We start from the raw sequence: 17316 nt of genomic DNA, 5'->3' as shown, positions 1-17316 counted from the left end.
TTTCCCGTCGTGAGGATGAGAAATGGGCAGCAGGTGTTTCTAGGAGAACTGGGATTAAATAATTGCCCGGCGTTACAGACGTTTCTGTTATGGTGGTGAGGACAGATTCCAGTTCACCAAGGTCACTTAGGTCTTCCCCACAAAGCGACTTTTAGTTCGATGGGTTGTTGTGGCGTTTGGAGGGTGCAGAGCAGAAATCACAGCAGCTCAGGGATACGGGAGCGGTGAGGAGGAGTATTCATACATATATTAATACATGACCCTGTTCTTGTGGTACAAATGACCAGTTGTCACATGCATTTTAGTAGCTCCTAACCAATGAGCACGTTGCTCTATAACTTTATGCACGTTCTTTTGACGTATATTTTTAATACGTGATTTTCTGGAGGTCAAAATGCAAGAATTGGTTTTGTGGAACTTTACCCTCCTTCCCTTCCCTTCCCCTTCCCCTTCCCTTCCCCTTCCCCTTCCCTTTCCCTTCCCCTTTCCCTTCCCCTTCCCTTCCCTTCCCTTCCCTTCCCCTTCCCCTTCCCCTTCCCCTTCCCCTTCCCCTTCCCCTTCCCCTTCCCCTCCCCTTCCCCTTCCCCTCCCCTTCCCCTTCCCCTTCCCCTCCCCTTCCCCTTCCCCTTCCCCTCCCCTTCCCCTCCCCTTCCCCTTCCCTTCCCCTTCCCTTCCCCTTCCCCTTCCCCTTCCCCTCCCCTTCCCCTCCTCTCCTCTCCTTTCCCCCAGGCTTATCAAATTTGAAATATTTAGGTTTAACAACACAAATCAAAGTTAATGACGTGGCCAGTGGTGCTGGCAGGAAGCAGATTTATTTCTAGCTATACAGAGCAGCCTTAGGACAGCATGACATGATCAACCAGTGGGTGTTAGAGCTACGTGGTGACAGCAGGAGAGCTTCAGGACTTCAGATCTTTGATTTCTACACCTGGCTCCTGAAAGCAAAGTTTGATTTTTGTTTTTCAAGCCTGTAGTTGCAAACTTGGACTTGGTGATAACTCTAAAGTGTTAAGTTGATAGGATCTTTAAGGTCCCTTCCAACCCCAACCATTCTGTGATTCTGTGAATATCATCTATGAAACTCAGAAGAACTTCAGATTTCTCCCTGTGCAATACATTTTATGCACCCTTAGACACAAAAAAGTATTGTGACTTTGCAGAAAATCATCTTTATTTTACACATGAATGCCTTTTTGAGATGTTTCAGTACTAGACCTCTTGAATTGTAACCGCCTTGAGTGTTTTACTTTGCAATGGACACTCGTTTATACAGCTGCACTTTGCATAAAACGTGACTGTTGGGATTGTAAAGCTTTTTATGACACGACAACTGCAAGTTTTGTCTGAAGTATTAATTTGGTTGTGACCAAACACAGAATCACAGAATGTCCTGAGCTGGAAGGGACCCACAAGGATCATCGAGTCCAACCCCTGTCCCTGCACAGCACAACCCCACAGTTCACACCATGTGTCTGAGGACGTTGTCCAGTCTCTTCTTGAACACTGTCAGGCTTGGGGCTGTGACACCTCCCTGAGGAGCCTGTTCAGTGTCCAGCACCTCTGGGTGAAGAACCTTTTCCTAATGTCCAACCTGACCCTCCCCTGGCACATCTTCTGCCATTCCCTCGGGTCCTAAAGAGAAGAGTTCAGTGCCTGCTCCTCCTCCTCCCCTTACAGAGGAAGCTGTAACCACCATGAGGTCTCCTCTCAGTCTCCTCCAAGCTGAACAAACCAAGAGACTTTAGCAAGTGACAGACTTTCATCTTTCATAGAACAACAGAATATCTAAAGTTGGAAGGGACTCGTAAGAATCATCAACTCCAACTCCCTGCTCCTTGCAGGACAACCTAAGAATAAACCATATGACTAAGAGCGTCGTCCCGGCGCTCCTTGAACTTTGTCAGGCTTGGTGCCCCAACCACGTCCCTGGGGAACCTGTTCTGTGACCAACCACCCTCTCAGTGAAGAACCTTTTCCTAATGTCCTATCTGAGCTTGTCCTGACGCAGCTTCGTTCCATTTCCTCATGTCCTATCGCTGGTCACCAGAGAGAGATCAGCACGTTCCCCACGCTGCCCAACTTGGAGTAGTTGTAGACTGTGATGAGGTCACCTCACAGTGATGGGGTCACCTCTTAGTGATGGGGTCACCTCTTAGTGATGGGGTCACCTCTTAGTGAGCAATGGGGTCATCCCTCAGCTTTCTCTTTACAAGGCTGAACAAACAAAGTCACCGAACACACCTCAGCCACTCCTCGTAAGTCCTGCCCGCAAGATCTATCACCATCTTGGTTTCCCTCCTCTGCACACACTCCAGTATTACAGTTTGATGTCCTTCTCGTATTGAGGCACCCAGAACTTCACACAGTACTTGAGGTGAGGCCACAGCAGTGCAGAGCGGGCCATGGTTGGCCAACTTGGACAGCCGGGACGCACTGTTGACTCATGTTCAACTTACCATCAACCAGAACCCCCAGATCTCTTTCCATGGGGCTGCTCTCCAGCCTCTCGTCCCCCATTTTTTATGCATAACCAGGAACATCTCATCCCAGGTGGAGAATCCTGGTTGGTGATTGCCCAGCTCTCTGGTCTATCCAGATCTCTCTATAAGGCCTCTTTACCCTCTAGGGAGTCCACAGCTCCTCCTGGTTTAGTTTTGTCAGCAAACTTACTTAACGTACATTCGATTCCTGCATCCAGACCATTTATAAAAACATTAAACATAATACCCAATGTATTATGGACTTGCCTAGTGTGTGCTGGATGTTTTCTCCAGAAGGATTCAGTGCTAAAATCCCAAACCATCGCATTGACTTGCTTCCCTTGGTCAACTGGATGGGTGAGCTTGTCATAAAAGGAAATTAAGTTGGTTAAGCAGGACTTTCCCCTCGTGAACATGTGCTGGCTGTGACCAGTGACTGAGTTGTCTCTCAAGTGTTTTTCAATAACACCGTGAATAACCTTCTCCATAATTTCACCAGGCGCTGAAGTGAGACTGACATGCCTGGAATTGTCAGGATTTTCCTCCTTAGCCCAGGGTTGAAGTTTTACTGGTACCAGGGCAGGACATTTTCTTATCACATCTCGTAACACTGAGGAGCTGGAGCGAGTTGAGAGAAGGGAACGGAGCTGGGGAAGGGGCTGGAGCACAAGTGTGATGGGAGCGGCTGAGGGACCTGGGGGGTTCAGCTGGAGAACAGGAGCTGAGGGGAGACCTTCTGATCTCTGAACTGCCTGAAAGGAGCTTGGAGCATGGAGGGGGTTGGTCTCTTCTCCCAAGGAACAAGTGACAGGATGAGAGGAAATGGCCTCAAATTGCACCAGGAGAGGTTCAGATTGGATATTAGGAAAAAATTCTTCCTGGAAATGGCTGTTGGGCATTGGAACAAGCTGCCCAGGGCAGTGGTGGAGTCACCATCCCTGGAGGGGTTTAAAAGGCATTTAGATGAGGTTTTTAGGGACATGGGTTAGTGCCAGAGTCAGGTTGGACTCAATGATCTTGAGGGTCTCTTCCAACAAAAATGATTCTGTGATTCTATGATTCCATCTTTAACCTGGGCCCCAGGGGCACCACTGACGTCCCTAAGAACTGGGTCTGGTCGCCAGATTTGGCCTTTTGTTCCCACAGAAGAGTCTCCTGTGACAATGACCCATCTTTTCTTCTTCATGGAAGTGGTTTTGACAAAGGGCACAGGCTGACTTAACCTCGGCAACACCTCCCCCATTGCCCAGGAGCCCCCTGAGCATGAGGGCTGTATAAATAATTACCAAGGAAACTCACTTCAATCTATTATTAAATACTTCAGATGAAAAATTGACCTTGACCAAGAGCTTTGTAACAAAACCAACAAGTAAACCAGCTTAGAAATCTGTTGCCATCGTGGAAACCATTTACGGTGTGGAAATACTGTAGTCTTCTTTGCCATTTCTTCTTCACCACCATAACTCCTACAGTCAGATCTCTGAATACGGACTAGAAATTATTGTGAATATACCACTGCATTGGATTAATAATGAAAGATAAACTGTAGAGGTCAGGGCTGTTGTGAGTGATGCAAAATAAGCGCAAATTCTTTTTTTACTCTATAAATAATATACTTGTTGTTAGGAGCTCAGCTAATGGTGAATAGGGATGTATTTTTAACTGCTGGGGGATGTGCTGAGATTGTGCTGATGGAAAATGTGAGTGCTGCAATAACTAATCTAACTGTATCTTTTCTTTTCTTTTCTTTTCTAGGCTGGTAACCAGCACATATATCAGCCTGTGGGTAAACCAGGTAAGCAGCGCATTCATCTTAAATCCTTGATTCCAAGTCTTCTCGCAGCAGCAGCGAACCAAGTTTTACGCCAGTATTATCATACAAGGGGTGGATTCAATTCCAGGTCGCTACACACTACGTGTTTAATTCCCCGGGTTGTCCCCAGAGGTGTAGTCAGCAAAGCCACGTAAGTGTTGAATCACCATGCGGGAAGCGTCTGGAGGAGGCTGAGTCACCGTGTGTGCCGTTCAGACGTGTAAAACAAAAGCAGACGCTTAAATTTAGGTTTCTCAGTCTCAGATTGAATCACAGCTGGGATTTGTGCCATGGGGTCTGGTTTTCCCAGGCGTGTGTGGGGTGAGAGCTCTCAGGTCTGGGCTGGGTGTACTGAGATAAGTAGTTGCCCCACAGCCGTAATCGCAGGAAAACTCGATGAATTCCACAACCTTTTCTGTCTGCGTTTCCTCAGTAGAAATACAGGTTCAAGTGTAGCTCCTACAATCGACGGAGACACAACCGGGTGTCTCAGTACAGTAGAGCACGTGTGGCCTTTGTAGCGTTGACAGACCAAAATTCCGCAGGTACTTATGTTGATCTAAAACACAAGTTGTTTCGTTCACCAGATCACGCAGCTCCACCAAAGAAACCCCCCCGGCCCGGAGCCCCCGGCCACCTGGGCAGCCTGGCCAGCCTCAACAGCCCCGTGGACAGTTACAACGAGGGCGTCAAGGTACGTGTCACATCAGATACGCTTCGGAAAATTGAAACCTTATCGCTCCGAGACACGTTGGTGTTCCTGGAGTAGGGACCGCGGAAAGGAAAAGTGACTAAACTTCCCAAATCAATGTTGTCACAGGGCAAACGTGCCCTGGCAGCTCTGTGGGGTGGTGGGGAGTTACCTGGTAGGCTCATATCCTCCCTCCCTCCATAGAACCCTTCCAGGTGAGCTTATTTCTGGTTTGAAGAGCATATGGGCTCTCCCATATGGACTCAGCCTCCCTGCTCGGCAGGAAGGAGCACACCCAGGGTTCCCACTTACTCAGATAGGACCAAAGTCTCCTGTCCTTGGTCATGGAGAAGTAAGATGTGTCTCAACTCCAAAAAGCTCTTCCAGGGCTCCTAAAACCCTCCTAGATCTGGAGAACCGGGGAAGAGGGGAAATGGGTCGTCTGGCTTGGGACTGGGAAACTTTCTAAGGGGTTGGTTCATCTCTGATAAATAGGCAATAAAGCCAAAAATGACACTTTACAGTTTTGAGGGGAGCCGGTGGAGCTGTTTTTGATGCGAGCGGTTCCAAGCAGCTCCCTACAATATTGGTTGGGAATTCTCCATCAGACACGGCTGTTCCATCATCTCACGGCCTCTGGATCAGTCCTGCCCTCAATAACCGGAACCCGTGTTGCGGGGGACACGACTGTTGTGATGAACGATGCTTATTTTAGGTGGCTTTAAAAAATACAGAGAGAATCCACGTTCATCTGGCCACGAAATTCAACACTTGCCATCAAATCGATCTCAGCCACCACCTGCCTGGCTCACTCCTGCTCTTGTTCTGAGATTATCGGAATATTTAGGAATCGGTGTAAATAGCAGTGGCGGATTTGAGCAGGATTATTTATTATGAAGTGATGCCAGTGCTTTCCAAGCTGCCAAACCTCAGATAATGTCCAAAAGCAGTAACAGATGCGTTACTAAACTTGGATTCCTTAAAATTTCCTTTCTAAACGCTGATGCTGGACCATGAAAAATGCTCTTTGAAAGAAATCCTTTTGACAACAGACAAAAGCCAGCAGTAATAACAAGTGAACAAGATGTGTGTATTAAATAGCGTCTTTAGGACAAAAGAAGGGCTGAGTTTGTTCTTTCCGTCAAGAGTGTATTGAAATTTGAGGGGTTTATGCCCCTTCAAGAAAACAGCCCATTAAGCATATAGCTTGGTTAATATCTGCAAGCCTAAAGGTGCTTGGGTTCATTTCAGACTCCCTGTTCTGTACACCCAGTTCAGGCTCCCGTTTCCACAGAATACAAATAAAGAAGAAGGTTTGAGCTGCTCGCCCTCAGGAACCTTTAGGACACGCACCAGGAAACAGATGGTTTTGTGTTACTCACTGAGGCAAAGCCAGACCGTCCCCACAAAGAAAGTCCTGATGTCTGCAGGGCAGCACTGCTGATGTTGGGTATAAACAGGAAAAAATGGAGCGTTGAGACACGCAGGTGTCTGTACTCAAAGCGTCAGGGCCTGGCGGTGGGAATTGAGTTGGGCGTAATCCATCTAGAGCGGCTTCTTGGTCGATGTTACCCACGACTGATTAGTTATCACGAATAAGAGTGAGGTGACCACCACGACTTTTCTAAAGAGAAAGATAAGAATTCAGAAGGATGAACGCAACGTTTTGTTCAATCTCCCGGTCGCCCCGTTTTCCCCTTTGCTGCTGGCCGGCCTGGTTTGCTCCTGCCAAGCTTTGCATGATCTGTGCTGAGGACACGTCGCATGGGTGCATGGCCAAAACCCCACCGAGCACCGGCTAACACGAGTCACCGCCCGCGCCGGCCAGGATGCGTTTGGATCGCGGGCTTTTAACTGGTCTCTTATTGCTACACATGGTTTGGTTTTGGTTTTCTTTTAATTATTTTTTTTTTTTTCCTGCTGAGTTTTATTAATATTGTTTTTCTTTTCTCCCTTCTTTTGGTAAATTTCTTTAACCTCCCCCCACATTCTGCTCAACCATAGCCATGGAGGGTAAGCAGTGCGCGAGCGTGTCTGTACGTGCCCTGTGCCAAAATGTCTTTGCATGTGACTTTGCCAGGTGACTGTTTAACTTCTCGATTGCTGGAATTGATGATAATCACGCTGGTAATTGAAGCGATTAGCGTCTTTTTTCCTGAGGTGGTTTGCGATCGATGCGTTAAATCGGATCTCTGTAATATTTGTCGGTAGCCGCTTAATGAAACGCACCGAGATGGAATCGCTAAATCCCGCACTCCTTGCTTAGGCAAAGTTTAATCTGAGCATTCTATATTTCCACAGGGTGGGATATCAGGTGTAGCTGGGACCGGTTGTAAGAACCAGTAGTGACCCAGTGATCATAAATCAACCATAAATCAATCAACCATTTCTTAACGTTCTGCTCCCACCGAGTGGTCGCTCAGGCATCCCAGACCACTGAGGGAACTGGGAGACACTGTGAGAACCCCACAGAGTTCTCAGTTTGTTTCTAATTTAGTCTGGCTTGGATTTAACTCCAGCCAGATCTGACTCAATGGAAGTTTCGTTGAGGGTTTTGAAACCCATTGTGGTTTTCTTGTGGTCGATTGGAAACAAACGGTATGAAAACATTCTGTGTTTCCCACCGGATTTTTGTTAATCTGCTGTGAATTTCACTAACAAAACAATAATGTGCACCGCAATATCCTCACTTTATCAATACGTTAATTATATAGTCTGATGTTAAATGTGTTAATTATGTAGTCTGATGTTGTTTTGGAGCACAAAACCTTCTGGGACAAGGTTGGTGGAACTTGTCCATCCATAGTGAGCCACTTAGATGTGCTCCTCTAATTATTTTCTTCTCTGTTATGGGAGTTATACTGGAAGCTCTTCAGGGTAAAAAGTCCCCGGTGTCATTTCACCCATCAGGTTCAGTCAGAAGAACTGAAAGCTCCTTCAGATTCAGGCAGGATGGGGACCCAGGGCTTGGGGAGGGGACGCTGGTGACTCCGAGACCTTCCCCGTGGCTGGGAAGTGACCGAGCCCCATCTGCTGGGGACAGGAGGTGACACAACCCCGCTGTGCTTGCAGATCCAGCCGCAGGAGATCAGTCCTCCTCCCACGGCCAACCTGGACCGCTCCAACGACAAGGTCTACGAGAACGTCACCGGGCTGGTCAAAGCCGTCATCGAGATGTCCAGTAAAATACAGCCAGCTCCGCCGGAGGAGTACGTGCCCATGGTAAAGGTACGGCGGCAAGTCCTAAAATCAGTGGCTTAGTTCCCTCCTGGATGAGCTCTTCGAACTTGCTGGCAAGCTGGAAGTAAAAACGTTCTTTGCGTTGGGGATGGTGGGGAGTAATTTGTGGCCAAAGGGCTGGAGCTCTGGGTAATTCATGTTCCCGCTGTGGTGGGAAAAGGTTGTTATTCCCCAGCTTACCTGTGCAAACTCAGCGGCGGTGAGTTGTGCGCTATCTTCTCTATGTTTCACTTGTTAAAAAGAGCTTTTAATTCCCCTTTGGCGTTTTGTTTTGATGGTGAAACGTGGAATTGCAAGCGAGGTTTTCTAAGTCCCTCAGCTGTGTTCTAACTCCCCTCTCGCCCAGATGAGGAATTAATTGTATCAGTTGCTTCCTGCGCTCCAGCTCCAAGTCCCCCATCCGTTCGTTCCAAGTTTTTAAACTTCATTTGCTTAATTTTCTTCTCTTAGGAGGTTGGTTTGGCATTAAGAACCTTACTGGCAACAGTAGATGAGAACCTCCCCGTGCTTCCTGCAAGCACCCACAGAGAGGTACGTAAAGCTCCTGCACCTGATGCTTAAGCCGGGCTGGACGGGGCTCTGAGCAACCTGAGCTGGTGAAGATGTCCCTGCTCATGGCAGGGGTGGCACTGGATGAGCTTTGAAGGTCCTTTATAATTCTTTATGAAATTAATTTAATTGAACTGCAGCTTGCATGTAAAGTCATTAGACGGGGAACTGAGCCTAAGTTGGTGCAGCTGGAAAGTTCTGATGGGATGTCCCATAATAGAATCATAGAACAGTTTGGCCTTAAAGGGACCTTCAAAGGTCATCTAGTCCAACCCGCTGCAGCTCCATCAGGTTGCTCAGAACCTCGTCCAACCTGACCTTGAACGTCTCCTCTGAGCAACCTGATCTAGTTGATCATCTTCATGTCTAACCTGAATCTCCCTCCTTTAGTTTAAAACCATCACCCCTTGTCCTGTCACAACAGGCCCTGCTAAAAATCTGTCCCCATCTTTCTTATTGGCCCATTTTAAGTAAAGAAAGGCCACAATGAGGTGTCCCCAGAGCCTTCTCTTCTCCAGCTGAACACCCCAACTCTCTCAGCCTGTCCTCCCAGCAGAGCTGTTCCAGCCTCTGATACTTTGTGGCTCCTCTGACAGGTCCGTAACCTCATTCTGAACGAGACGTAACTGAGACCTTTCAGTGAAGTTCATCACTCAGGAATAAAACTGCTTTCCTCCAAACCTCAAATAGAGTGGCCATGGGAAACCCCACGAATGGCTCTTAGAGAATAGTCCTGACTGAGCCACATGGTTCTGTTCAGTAACCTCAATCTGGCTCCTTGACACGTTTGATGCTTTAGAGCTACTTCAATAATTGCAATAAATAGCAGGGGAAGGACCTGGAAAGCTGTCGGCTCCCAAGACGTGGCGCTTTGGGTCTTGGAGCGTTGGTTTGGGTCTCGGTGCATCAGTTTGGGTCTCGGTGCATCGGTTTGGGTCTCGGTGCGTCGGTTTGGGTCTCAGAGCGTCAGTTTGGGTCTCGGTGCGTCGGTTTGGGTCTTGGTGCGTCGGTTTGGGTCTCAGAGCGTCAGTTTGGGTCTCGGTGCGTCGGTTTGGGTCTCAGTGTGTCGGTTTGGGTCTCGGTGCGTCAGTTTGGGTCTCGGTGTGTCGGTTTGGGTCTCGGTGCATCAGTTTGGGTCTCGGTGCGTCGGTTTGGGTCTCAGTGCGTCAGTTTGGGTCTCAGTGCATCAGTTTGGGTTTCGGTGCATCGGTTTGGGTCTCAGTGCGTCGGTTTGGGTCTCAGTGCATCAGTTTGGGTTTCGGTGCATCGGTTTGGGTCTCAGTGCGTCGGTTTGGGTCTCAGTGCATCAGTTTGGGTCTCGGTGTATCGGTTTGGATCTCGGTGCGTCAGTTTGGGTCTTGGTGCGTCGGTTTGGGTCTCAGTGCATCAGTTTGGGTCTCGGTGTATCGGTTTGGGTCTTGGTGCGTCGGTTTGGGTCTCGGTGCGTCGCTGTCACGATCGCGGTGTTTCTAACAATGGGATCTTCTGGTTCTAGATCGAGATGGCGCAGAAGCTGCTGAACTCGGACCTGGCCGAGCTCATCAACAAGATGAAGCTGGCGCAGCAGTACGTCATGACCAGCCTGCAGCAGGAGTACAAAAAGCAGATGCTGACGGCGGCTCACGCGCTGGCCGTGGACGCCAAAAACTTGCTGGATGTTATCGATCAAGCCAGACTGAAAATGATCAGCCAGTCCAGACCGCACTAAAGACCGAGGGAGGAGTTCGATCGGTCTAAGGATTCTGCTCGTGAAAGGATGTTCCTTCACCTTCCACCAGCGGTGAGGATTAACCCGGCTTAGTCCTGGCTTTCCAGCGCCTCTTGCTTCAGCAGACCCGACTGACAGCTGCTGGTTCTCTCTCATCACAAAAGTTTAACCGAGTTTTTAATCTTCAAGCCGAGCTGGTCTGGGATTCAAGTGGCATTATCGGGAGGTGAAGTTTGTGCGGCGGGTCCTGGGGAAGCCGCGGCACCGCGGTTTTGCCGCCGGCGCACGGGACGCGCTTCGCCTGGAGCTGCCCCGGGTTCCGGCCTCGGAGCGGCGGCTGAGAGAACGATATTGTGAAGTGAAGAATTCGGGGAAACCTCAGGGCTGAGAATTCTTGCCCACAGTATATGAACTATCCAGACTGGAATTGTTTTTTAATTAGAACACTTAACGTCGCAATATGCTAATCACGATTTACAGAGAAAAGAATAAAAAGCTATATTTTCAAGACTTCAGTCATTTCAAGACAAACTAAAGCCCTCTTCATCTTCCTGCCTTTTACTTTTACGTGAATGTGTGAAGCATTTGTTTGGAAGTAGCTGTAGGAACAACCCTAAACTCGTCTCTTTCACCACAAAAACGTGCCAGTTCATTTGTAGCAACGTTGTTTTCCTTGGAAGCAAAAATGCTGCTTTGTACCAGAGCAATTCAGAGCTGCATTTAGAGTTCTGTAACCATCCATGTCCCCCCTTTTTATATAATTTATAAAGACAGATTAAAGCCATGTTGAATATTTTGAAGCCACCATAGTTAACTAACCCATCCTTTTGTCTGTCTTGCCTGGGAGGAGTTACAGTAGAGCAGTGTAATGACTTTTTCCTTGGGTTTTTTTTCCAGTTACGCCATCTGTTCTGTTAAATAAAAACCGCACTCCCTTCTTGCTGTTGAGGGATATAAATTATTCTCAGGAAGAATATAATGAACTGTACAGTTACTTTGACCTATTAAAAAGGTGTTACCAGTGAAATTCTGGCCATTTCTCTCTCTCTGTGTGTGTGTGTGTGTGTGTGTGTGTGCACTGCAGAAGAAACCACTGTCAATTATCTGCTTGGAATTTTCCCCCACCCTAACCCCAAACTTCTAAGAATTTTCTTATGTAGGATTTGAAGCAGCAGGAAGAGATCAAATGTTTCAGCAGGAATCCAGAGAACAGCTTTTTCCTCCAACTACAGAGCACAGGAACAAGTTCGTGTTATCACCTGTGTGACTTGTGATTCAGTGTCACTCCTTAGTCCTTTAAACTTTTCAAGGTGATTTTCACAGAATCCCAGAGTGTCAGGGGTTGGAAGGGACCTGGAAAGCTCATCCAGTGCAATCCCCCCATGGAGCAGGAACACCCAGATGAGGTTACACAGGAAGGTGTCCAGGCGGGTTGGAATGTCTGCACAGAAGGAGACTCCACAACCTCCCTGGGCAGCCTGGGCCAGGCTCTGCCACCCTCACCAGGAACAAGTTTCTTCTCATATTTAAGTGGAACCTCTTGTGTTCCAGTTTGTACCCATTGCCCCTTGTCCTATCACTGGTTGTCACCGAGAAGAGCCTGGCTCCATCCTCCTGACACTCACCCTTTATATATCTGTAACCATGAATGAGGTCACCCCTCAGTCTCCTCTTGTCCAGCTCCAGAGCCCCAGCTCCCTCAGCCTTTCCTCACACGGGAGATGCTCCACTCCCTTCAGCATCTTTGTTGCCCTGCGCTGGACTCTCTCCAGCAGTTCCCTGTCCTGCTGGAACTGAGGGGCCACAACTGGACACAATATTCCAGGTGTGGTCTCCCCAGGGCAGAGCAGAGGGGCAGGAGAACCTCTCTGACCTACTGACCACCCCCTTCTCATCCACCCCAGGTACCATTGGCCTTCCTGGCCACAAGGGCCCAGTGCTGGCTCATGGTCACCCTGCTGTCCCCAGGACCCCCAGGTCCCTTTCCCCTACACTGCTCTCTAATAGGTCATTCCCCAACTTACACTGGAACCTGTTTTTTTTTTTCCCAGGGGAAGGTTTAGTTACAAGGGACAGGGGGATGTGGCAGCTGAGCAGTTTGCAGGAGCTATTTTGGAAGCCCAGGAGCAAATCTCAGCAGCATCAGGGGCTGCACAGACTCAATTCTCCCTGGACACCTACCTGCATCTTACAAAAAATAGAAAAACAAGTTCCCTTTCTATGGGAAGATGGGACAGCACAACGTGCATCAATTTTTCATCAGGACTTGGCACAACCCTCCTGTACAACTCCGGCTCCTTCTTATACGATGTTATGCTAATGCATAATTTTTATCTTTTAGAATATAGAGCCCTTACCTTGCCCAGTTGCTCTGGGAAAGTCCCATTCAACAGTCAGTTTAGAAACACACTTTGTAAGTTACACAATCCTCCACCCCCACCCTTCAAAGCCCTTTTCAGAGATGCTTCTTACCTATTTCTTTTCTGGAAATGCAAAAAAGTTACCCAACAAACATTACTACCCACTAATGAATAAAGAATATCCTCACTTCAGCCCCCAACAAGGGCTAAAAAATAACCTAAAGGACCTAAAAATTAACCCCACGTGAACACGCAGTGACAGCAGTTCTGGTTCCTACAGGTACCTTTGCCGTCCTCTGCCTGCCCCACTTCACACGCATCAATACTGGAGCAAAGTGTATTTAAATGGTGTTTATTACAGGCGGGTACAAAACTAATTAGTCAAAAAGACCAAAGCCCATGTCGTCATCAGATTCCTCTGATTCTTCCTTCTTTTCCTCTTCTTTCTTCTCCTCAGCTAGAAAAGGAGAAAGGGATCAGACTTTGTCCACATTACCAGCACACAGTCACATGCCACAGAAACCTCACATCATCACACCACTATAATACCAAGAAGCAAGACCCGAGCGATCCTAACAGCCTGAGGAGATCGCTCTTTCTGCTACGGAGAAAGCAGGTTTGTGTGTTCTAAATTAATTCCTATACATTTGAAAAAGCTTAGAAAGCAGGTGTTCTCCCTGCGCCCTTCATGAGGGGATCCTGATGACACACAGGAACATCAGCCTGAATTCTGAGCCAAGCAATCCTGTGCACAAAGAGCACCTCCAGCCTTTCTAAAGGTGAGCGGCCGTTTGCTGTACAACACCCATGCGCACACTACAACTGCAAGGGGAAGAGCCAAGCTAATAATGAACAGCTCTTTACCCCGTGTTTCCCCCACCTGGATGCAGAATCCCAGAGTGTCAGGGGTTGGAATGGACCTGGAAAGCTCATCCAGTGCAATCCCCCCATGGAGCAGGAACACCCAGATGAGGTTACACAGGAAGGTGTCCAGGCGGGTTGGAATGTCTGCACAGAAGGAGACTCCACAACCTCCCTGGGCAGCCTGGGCCAGGCTCTGCCACCCTCACCAGGAACAAGTTTCTTCTCAAATTTAAGTGGAACCTCTTGTGTTCCAGTTTGAACCCATTACCCCTTGTCCTATCACTGGTTGTCACTGAGAAGAGCCTGGCTCCATCCTCCTGACACTCAGCCTTTATATATCTGTAACCATGAATGAGGTCACCCCTCAGTCTCCTCTTGTTCAGCTCCAGAGCCCCAGCTCCCTCAGCCTTTCCTCACACGGGAGATGCTCCACTCCCTTCAGCATCTTTGTTGCCCTGCGCTGGACTCTCTCCAGCAGTTCCCTGTCCTGGAGCTGAGGGCCCACAGCTGGACACAACAGGGACACGCGGTCCCCGCGGGGGGCACAGCGGCACCCCCGTCACTACCGTCACTCACCCGGGGCGGCTCCCCCCGCGGGCGCGGCCCCGCCGGCCGGAGCAGCCGCAGCCGGGGCTCCACCGCCGCCGGCGCCCACGTTGCAGATCAGGCTGCCGATGTCGATGTTGGCCAGAGCCTGCAAGAACAAACACTCAGCGCGTTTCGCAGCCGTTAACGGGCACACTCCGCAGCGGAACGCGGGGGACGCACCGCCCGACCGGCGCCACTGGTGTGATCAGGCGCCGCCTCCTCCCCCAGCGCGGCCTCCGCTCCCTCCGGCCCACCTTGGCGAAGAGTCCCGGCCAGAATGGCTCCACGTTCACTCCGGCCGCCTTGATGAGCGCGTTGATCTTGTCCTCCTGTAACGACAGCGCCGCTCAGCAGCCGCCCGGCCGCGCCGCCTCCCGCCGCCGCCATCTTGTGGCGCCGGGCCGGGCCGGGCCGGGCCGCACTCACCGTGACGGTGACCTCGTCGTCGTGCAGGATGAGGGCGGAGTAGATGCAGGCGAGCTCGGAGACGGAGGCCATGGCGGGGAGGGGCGCGGTGCCAGTCGCCGGGTCGGCCTTAGCTTCAGCTGAAGGACGCAGCACCTTGGGCCGCCAGGGACGAAAGGGGACGCGTGCTTGCGGGGGAGCTTTATAAGGGCGCCCTCAGCCAATCGCGGAGCCGGAGAACCGAGACACCGCAGAGTGTCAGCGCCGCTGGCCAATCCGCGGCCGGCAGCGCGGCGCTGGCCAATGGCGAGGGGAAGAGCTCTGCCAATCGCGGCTTAGCGAGGGATGCCGGGAGCGCTCCGGGGTGGCTTCCGGAGGCCGGGGGGCTCCGCCCGGGCCCGTTTCCGCTCGGCGCCGCGGGGCCGGTGCAGCCGCCGCCGTGACGATGTTTCCGAGTAGAGGCCTCGAACCCGCCTTATTGTCAGAGGAAATAAAGCCTCGGATTTGTCGTTATTGTAAGCAAGGTTTAACCAAGAACTGTTGCTTTCACAGAACTGGGGACCTGGCGCCTGACCCCGGCGGGGAGGGACCGAGAGACCTCGGACTCTGAATCCTTAATGTAAAACAGTGTCTTCCCCGAATATATACAGATACCTGTCTGCATACTGGTGCCCGTATTTACAAGTTAATTCAGGGGAAAGTGTAGCCGAACTACCAGGAATCCGCATCTTAAATAGAAGGATGAGCTGAAGGGTGTTGTGTGCATCAGGGTGCTCTGTAAAGCGTGAGGTGCCGCCCGGTACCGCAGCCCGAGGAGCTTTGCGGTGCTGGCACCCCGCGGAACCCGCGTCCTCCGGGCGCGCCAGAGAGCGAGCGGCAACCCAGCCCGGGCTCCGGGAAACCTGCACCCGAACGGGCCTCAGGGGCTCCCACTGGTGACAACACCTGAGCGAGCCGTGACCGGGTGGGCGCTGTGCGCAGCCTGGTGGTGGGTGTGAGAGGAACCGGGATCCTGCTCTGCCTTGAGACAGAAACGAGAACAGCCGCCAGAATAAACCCAGGATCAGCGGGATCCTGTATCTTCTCCCACCAAGATGTAGCTTAAAGGAAAGGAGTGAATGGAGGCAAGTCACACAGAATCCCAGAATGTCAGGGGTTGGAAGGGCCCTGGAAAGCTCATCCAGTGCAATCCCCCCATGGAGCAGGAACACCCAGATGAGGTTACACAGGAAGGTGTCCAGGCGGGTTGGAATGTCTGCACAGAAGGAGACTCCACAACCTCCCTGGGCAGCCTGGGCCAGGCTCTGCCACCCTCACCAGGAACAAGTTTCTCCTCATATTGAAGTGGAACCTCCTGTGTTCCAGTTTGTACCCATTACCCCTTGTCCTATCATTGGTTGTCACCGAGAAGAGCCTGGCTCCATCCTCCTGACACTCACCCTTTATATATCTGTAACCATGAATGAGGTCACCCCTCAGTCTCCTCTTGTCCAGCTCCAGAGCCCCAGCTCCCTCAGCCTTTCCTCACACGGGAGATGCTCCACTCCCTTCAGCATCTTTGTTGCCCTGCGCTGGACTCTCTCCAGCAGTTCCCTGTCCTGCTGGAACTGAGGGGCCACAACTGGACACAATATTCCAGGTGTGGTCTCCCCAGGGCAGAGCAGAGGGGCAGGAGAACCTCTCTGACCTACTGACCACCCCCTTCTCATCCACCCCAGGTACCATTGGCCTTCCTGGCCACAAGGGCCCAGTGCTGGCTCATGGTCACCCTGCTGTCCCCAGGACCCCCAGGTCCCTTTCCCCTACACTGCTCTCCAACAGCTCGTTCCCCAATTTATCCTGGAACCTGAGGTTTTTCTGCCCAGATAGAAGACTCTACACTTGCCCTTGTTATATTTTGTTAAATTTTTCCCTACCCAGTTCTCCAGCCCATCAAGGTCTACACGGCACTAGGCCTGCTGGCATCAGAAGGGATTTGCCATTCTCAAAGTGGGAAGAGAGTCTTTGCTCAGGAGCTAGCAGAGCTCATTAACAGAGGTTTAAACTAGGCTCGAAGCGGGAGGGGGATAATATCAGGCTGGCCCATGACTGACAAGCCATGGGACAACATGCAAAGGTTAGAGGGATGGGGTGCTAGTGGGCACCCTCAGCCTGTTGCTCTGAGACTTGCTGGGTACGCTGCAGCACACTTGGAAATCTTACAGGGATGAGCCAGGAACTCCTGAGATAAAAGCATCCAACAGGGGAACACCAGTGAAGTATCACAAAGGAATTAAGGGGTGTTTCTCCAGGTGACATGGCTGACAGCCCAGCTGAAGCACCTCTACACCAATGCACACAGCATGGGCAATAAGCAGGAGCTGCAAGCCACCGTGCTGCTAGAAAGCTACGACCTAGTTGCCATTACTGAAACTTGGTGGGATTCGAGACAGCCGGCATGGCTCCATCAAGGACGAGTCTTGCCTGACCAGCCTAGTAGCTTCTATGATGGAGTGATGACAGCAGTGGAAAAAAGAAGAGCTATGGATGTTGTCTATCTAGACTTCTGTAAGGCTTTTTACATGGTCCCCCACAACATCCTTCTCTCTAAATTGGGGAGAGACAGATTTGATGGCTGG

The 17316-nt window shown here is 50.4% G+C and overlaps 2 protein-coding genes across 20 annotated transcripts in view; one reads left to right on the top strand and one right to left on the bottom strand.

Annotated features, from left to right (window-relative positions):
• PTK2 (protein tyrosine kinase 2) overlaps positions 1-11508 on the top strand; it is a 208559-nt gene extending 197051 nt beyond the window's left edge. For all 19 annotated transcript variants that reach the window (XM_065054520.1, XM_065054515.1, XM_065054521.1 and 16 more), the window contains 5 exons: positions 4236-4275; positions 4881-4987; positions 8057-8212; positions 8675-8755; positions 10269-11508. In XM_065054520.1, the coding sequence (XP_064910592.1) occupies positions 4236-4275; positions 4881-4987; positions 8057-8212; positions 8675-8755; positions 10269-10481 (597 nt within the window). In that variant the 3' untranslated portion in view covers positions 10482-11508. The remainder of the gene's footprint in view (positions 1-4235; positions 4276-4880; positions 4988-8056; positions 8213-8674; positions 8756-10268) is intronic.
• Positions 11509-13177: 1669 nt separating this feature from the next.
• On the bottom strand, positions 13178-14939 carry RPLP1 (ribosomal protein lateral stalk subunit P1). Its single transcript, XM_065054527.1, has 4 exons — positions 14720-14939; positions 14548-14622; positions 14282-14399; positions 13178-13298 (listed from the first exon to the last, which is right to left on the bottom strand). Exons 1-4 carry the CDS (start codon positions 14789-14791, stop codon positions 13219-13221), a joined length of 345 nt encoding a protein of 114 aa, XP_064910599.1. The 5' UTR covers positions 14792-14939; the 3' UTR covers positions 13178-13218.
• Between the last annotated feature and the right edge of the window lie 2377 nt (positions 14940-17316).

Source organism: Columba livia, chromosome 2 (assembly GCF_036013475.1).
Source record: "Columba livia isolate bColLiv1 breed racing homer chromosome 2, bColLiv1.pat.W.v2, whole genome shotgun sequence".
Taxonomy (NCBI): Eukaryota; Metazoa; Chordata; class Aves; order Columbiformes; family Columbidae; genus Columba; species Columba livia.
This window is presented reverse-complemented; position numbering and strand designations above follow the sequence as displayed.

What these genes read in the sequence shown, in the direction of transcription:
- RPLP1 (XM_065054527.1), bottom strand. Translation starts at nt 14,791, where the DNA reads ATGGCCTCCGTCTCCGAGCTCGCCTGCATCTACTCCGCCCTCATCCTG. An exon ending in GGCCGGGACTCTTCGCCAAG is followed by an intron (nt 14,400 to 14,547) that starts GTGGGCCGGAGG and finishes TTGTTCTTGCAG; the next exon opens with GCTCTGGCCAACATCGACAT. An exon ending in CGCGGGGGGAGCCGCCCCGG is followed by an intron (nt 13,299 to 14,281) that starts GTGAGTGACGGT and finishes CTCCTTTTCTAG; the next exon opens with CTGAGGAGAAGAAAGAAGAG.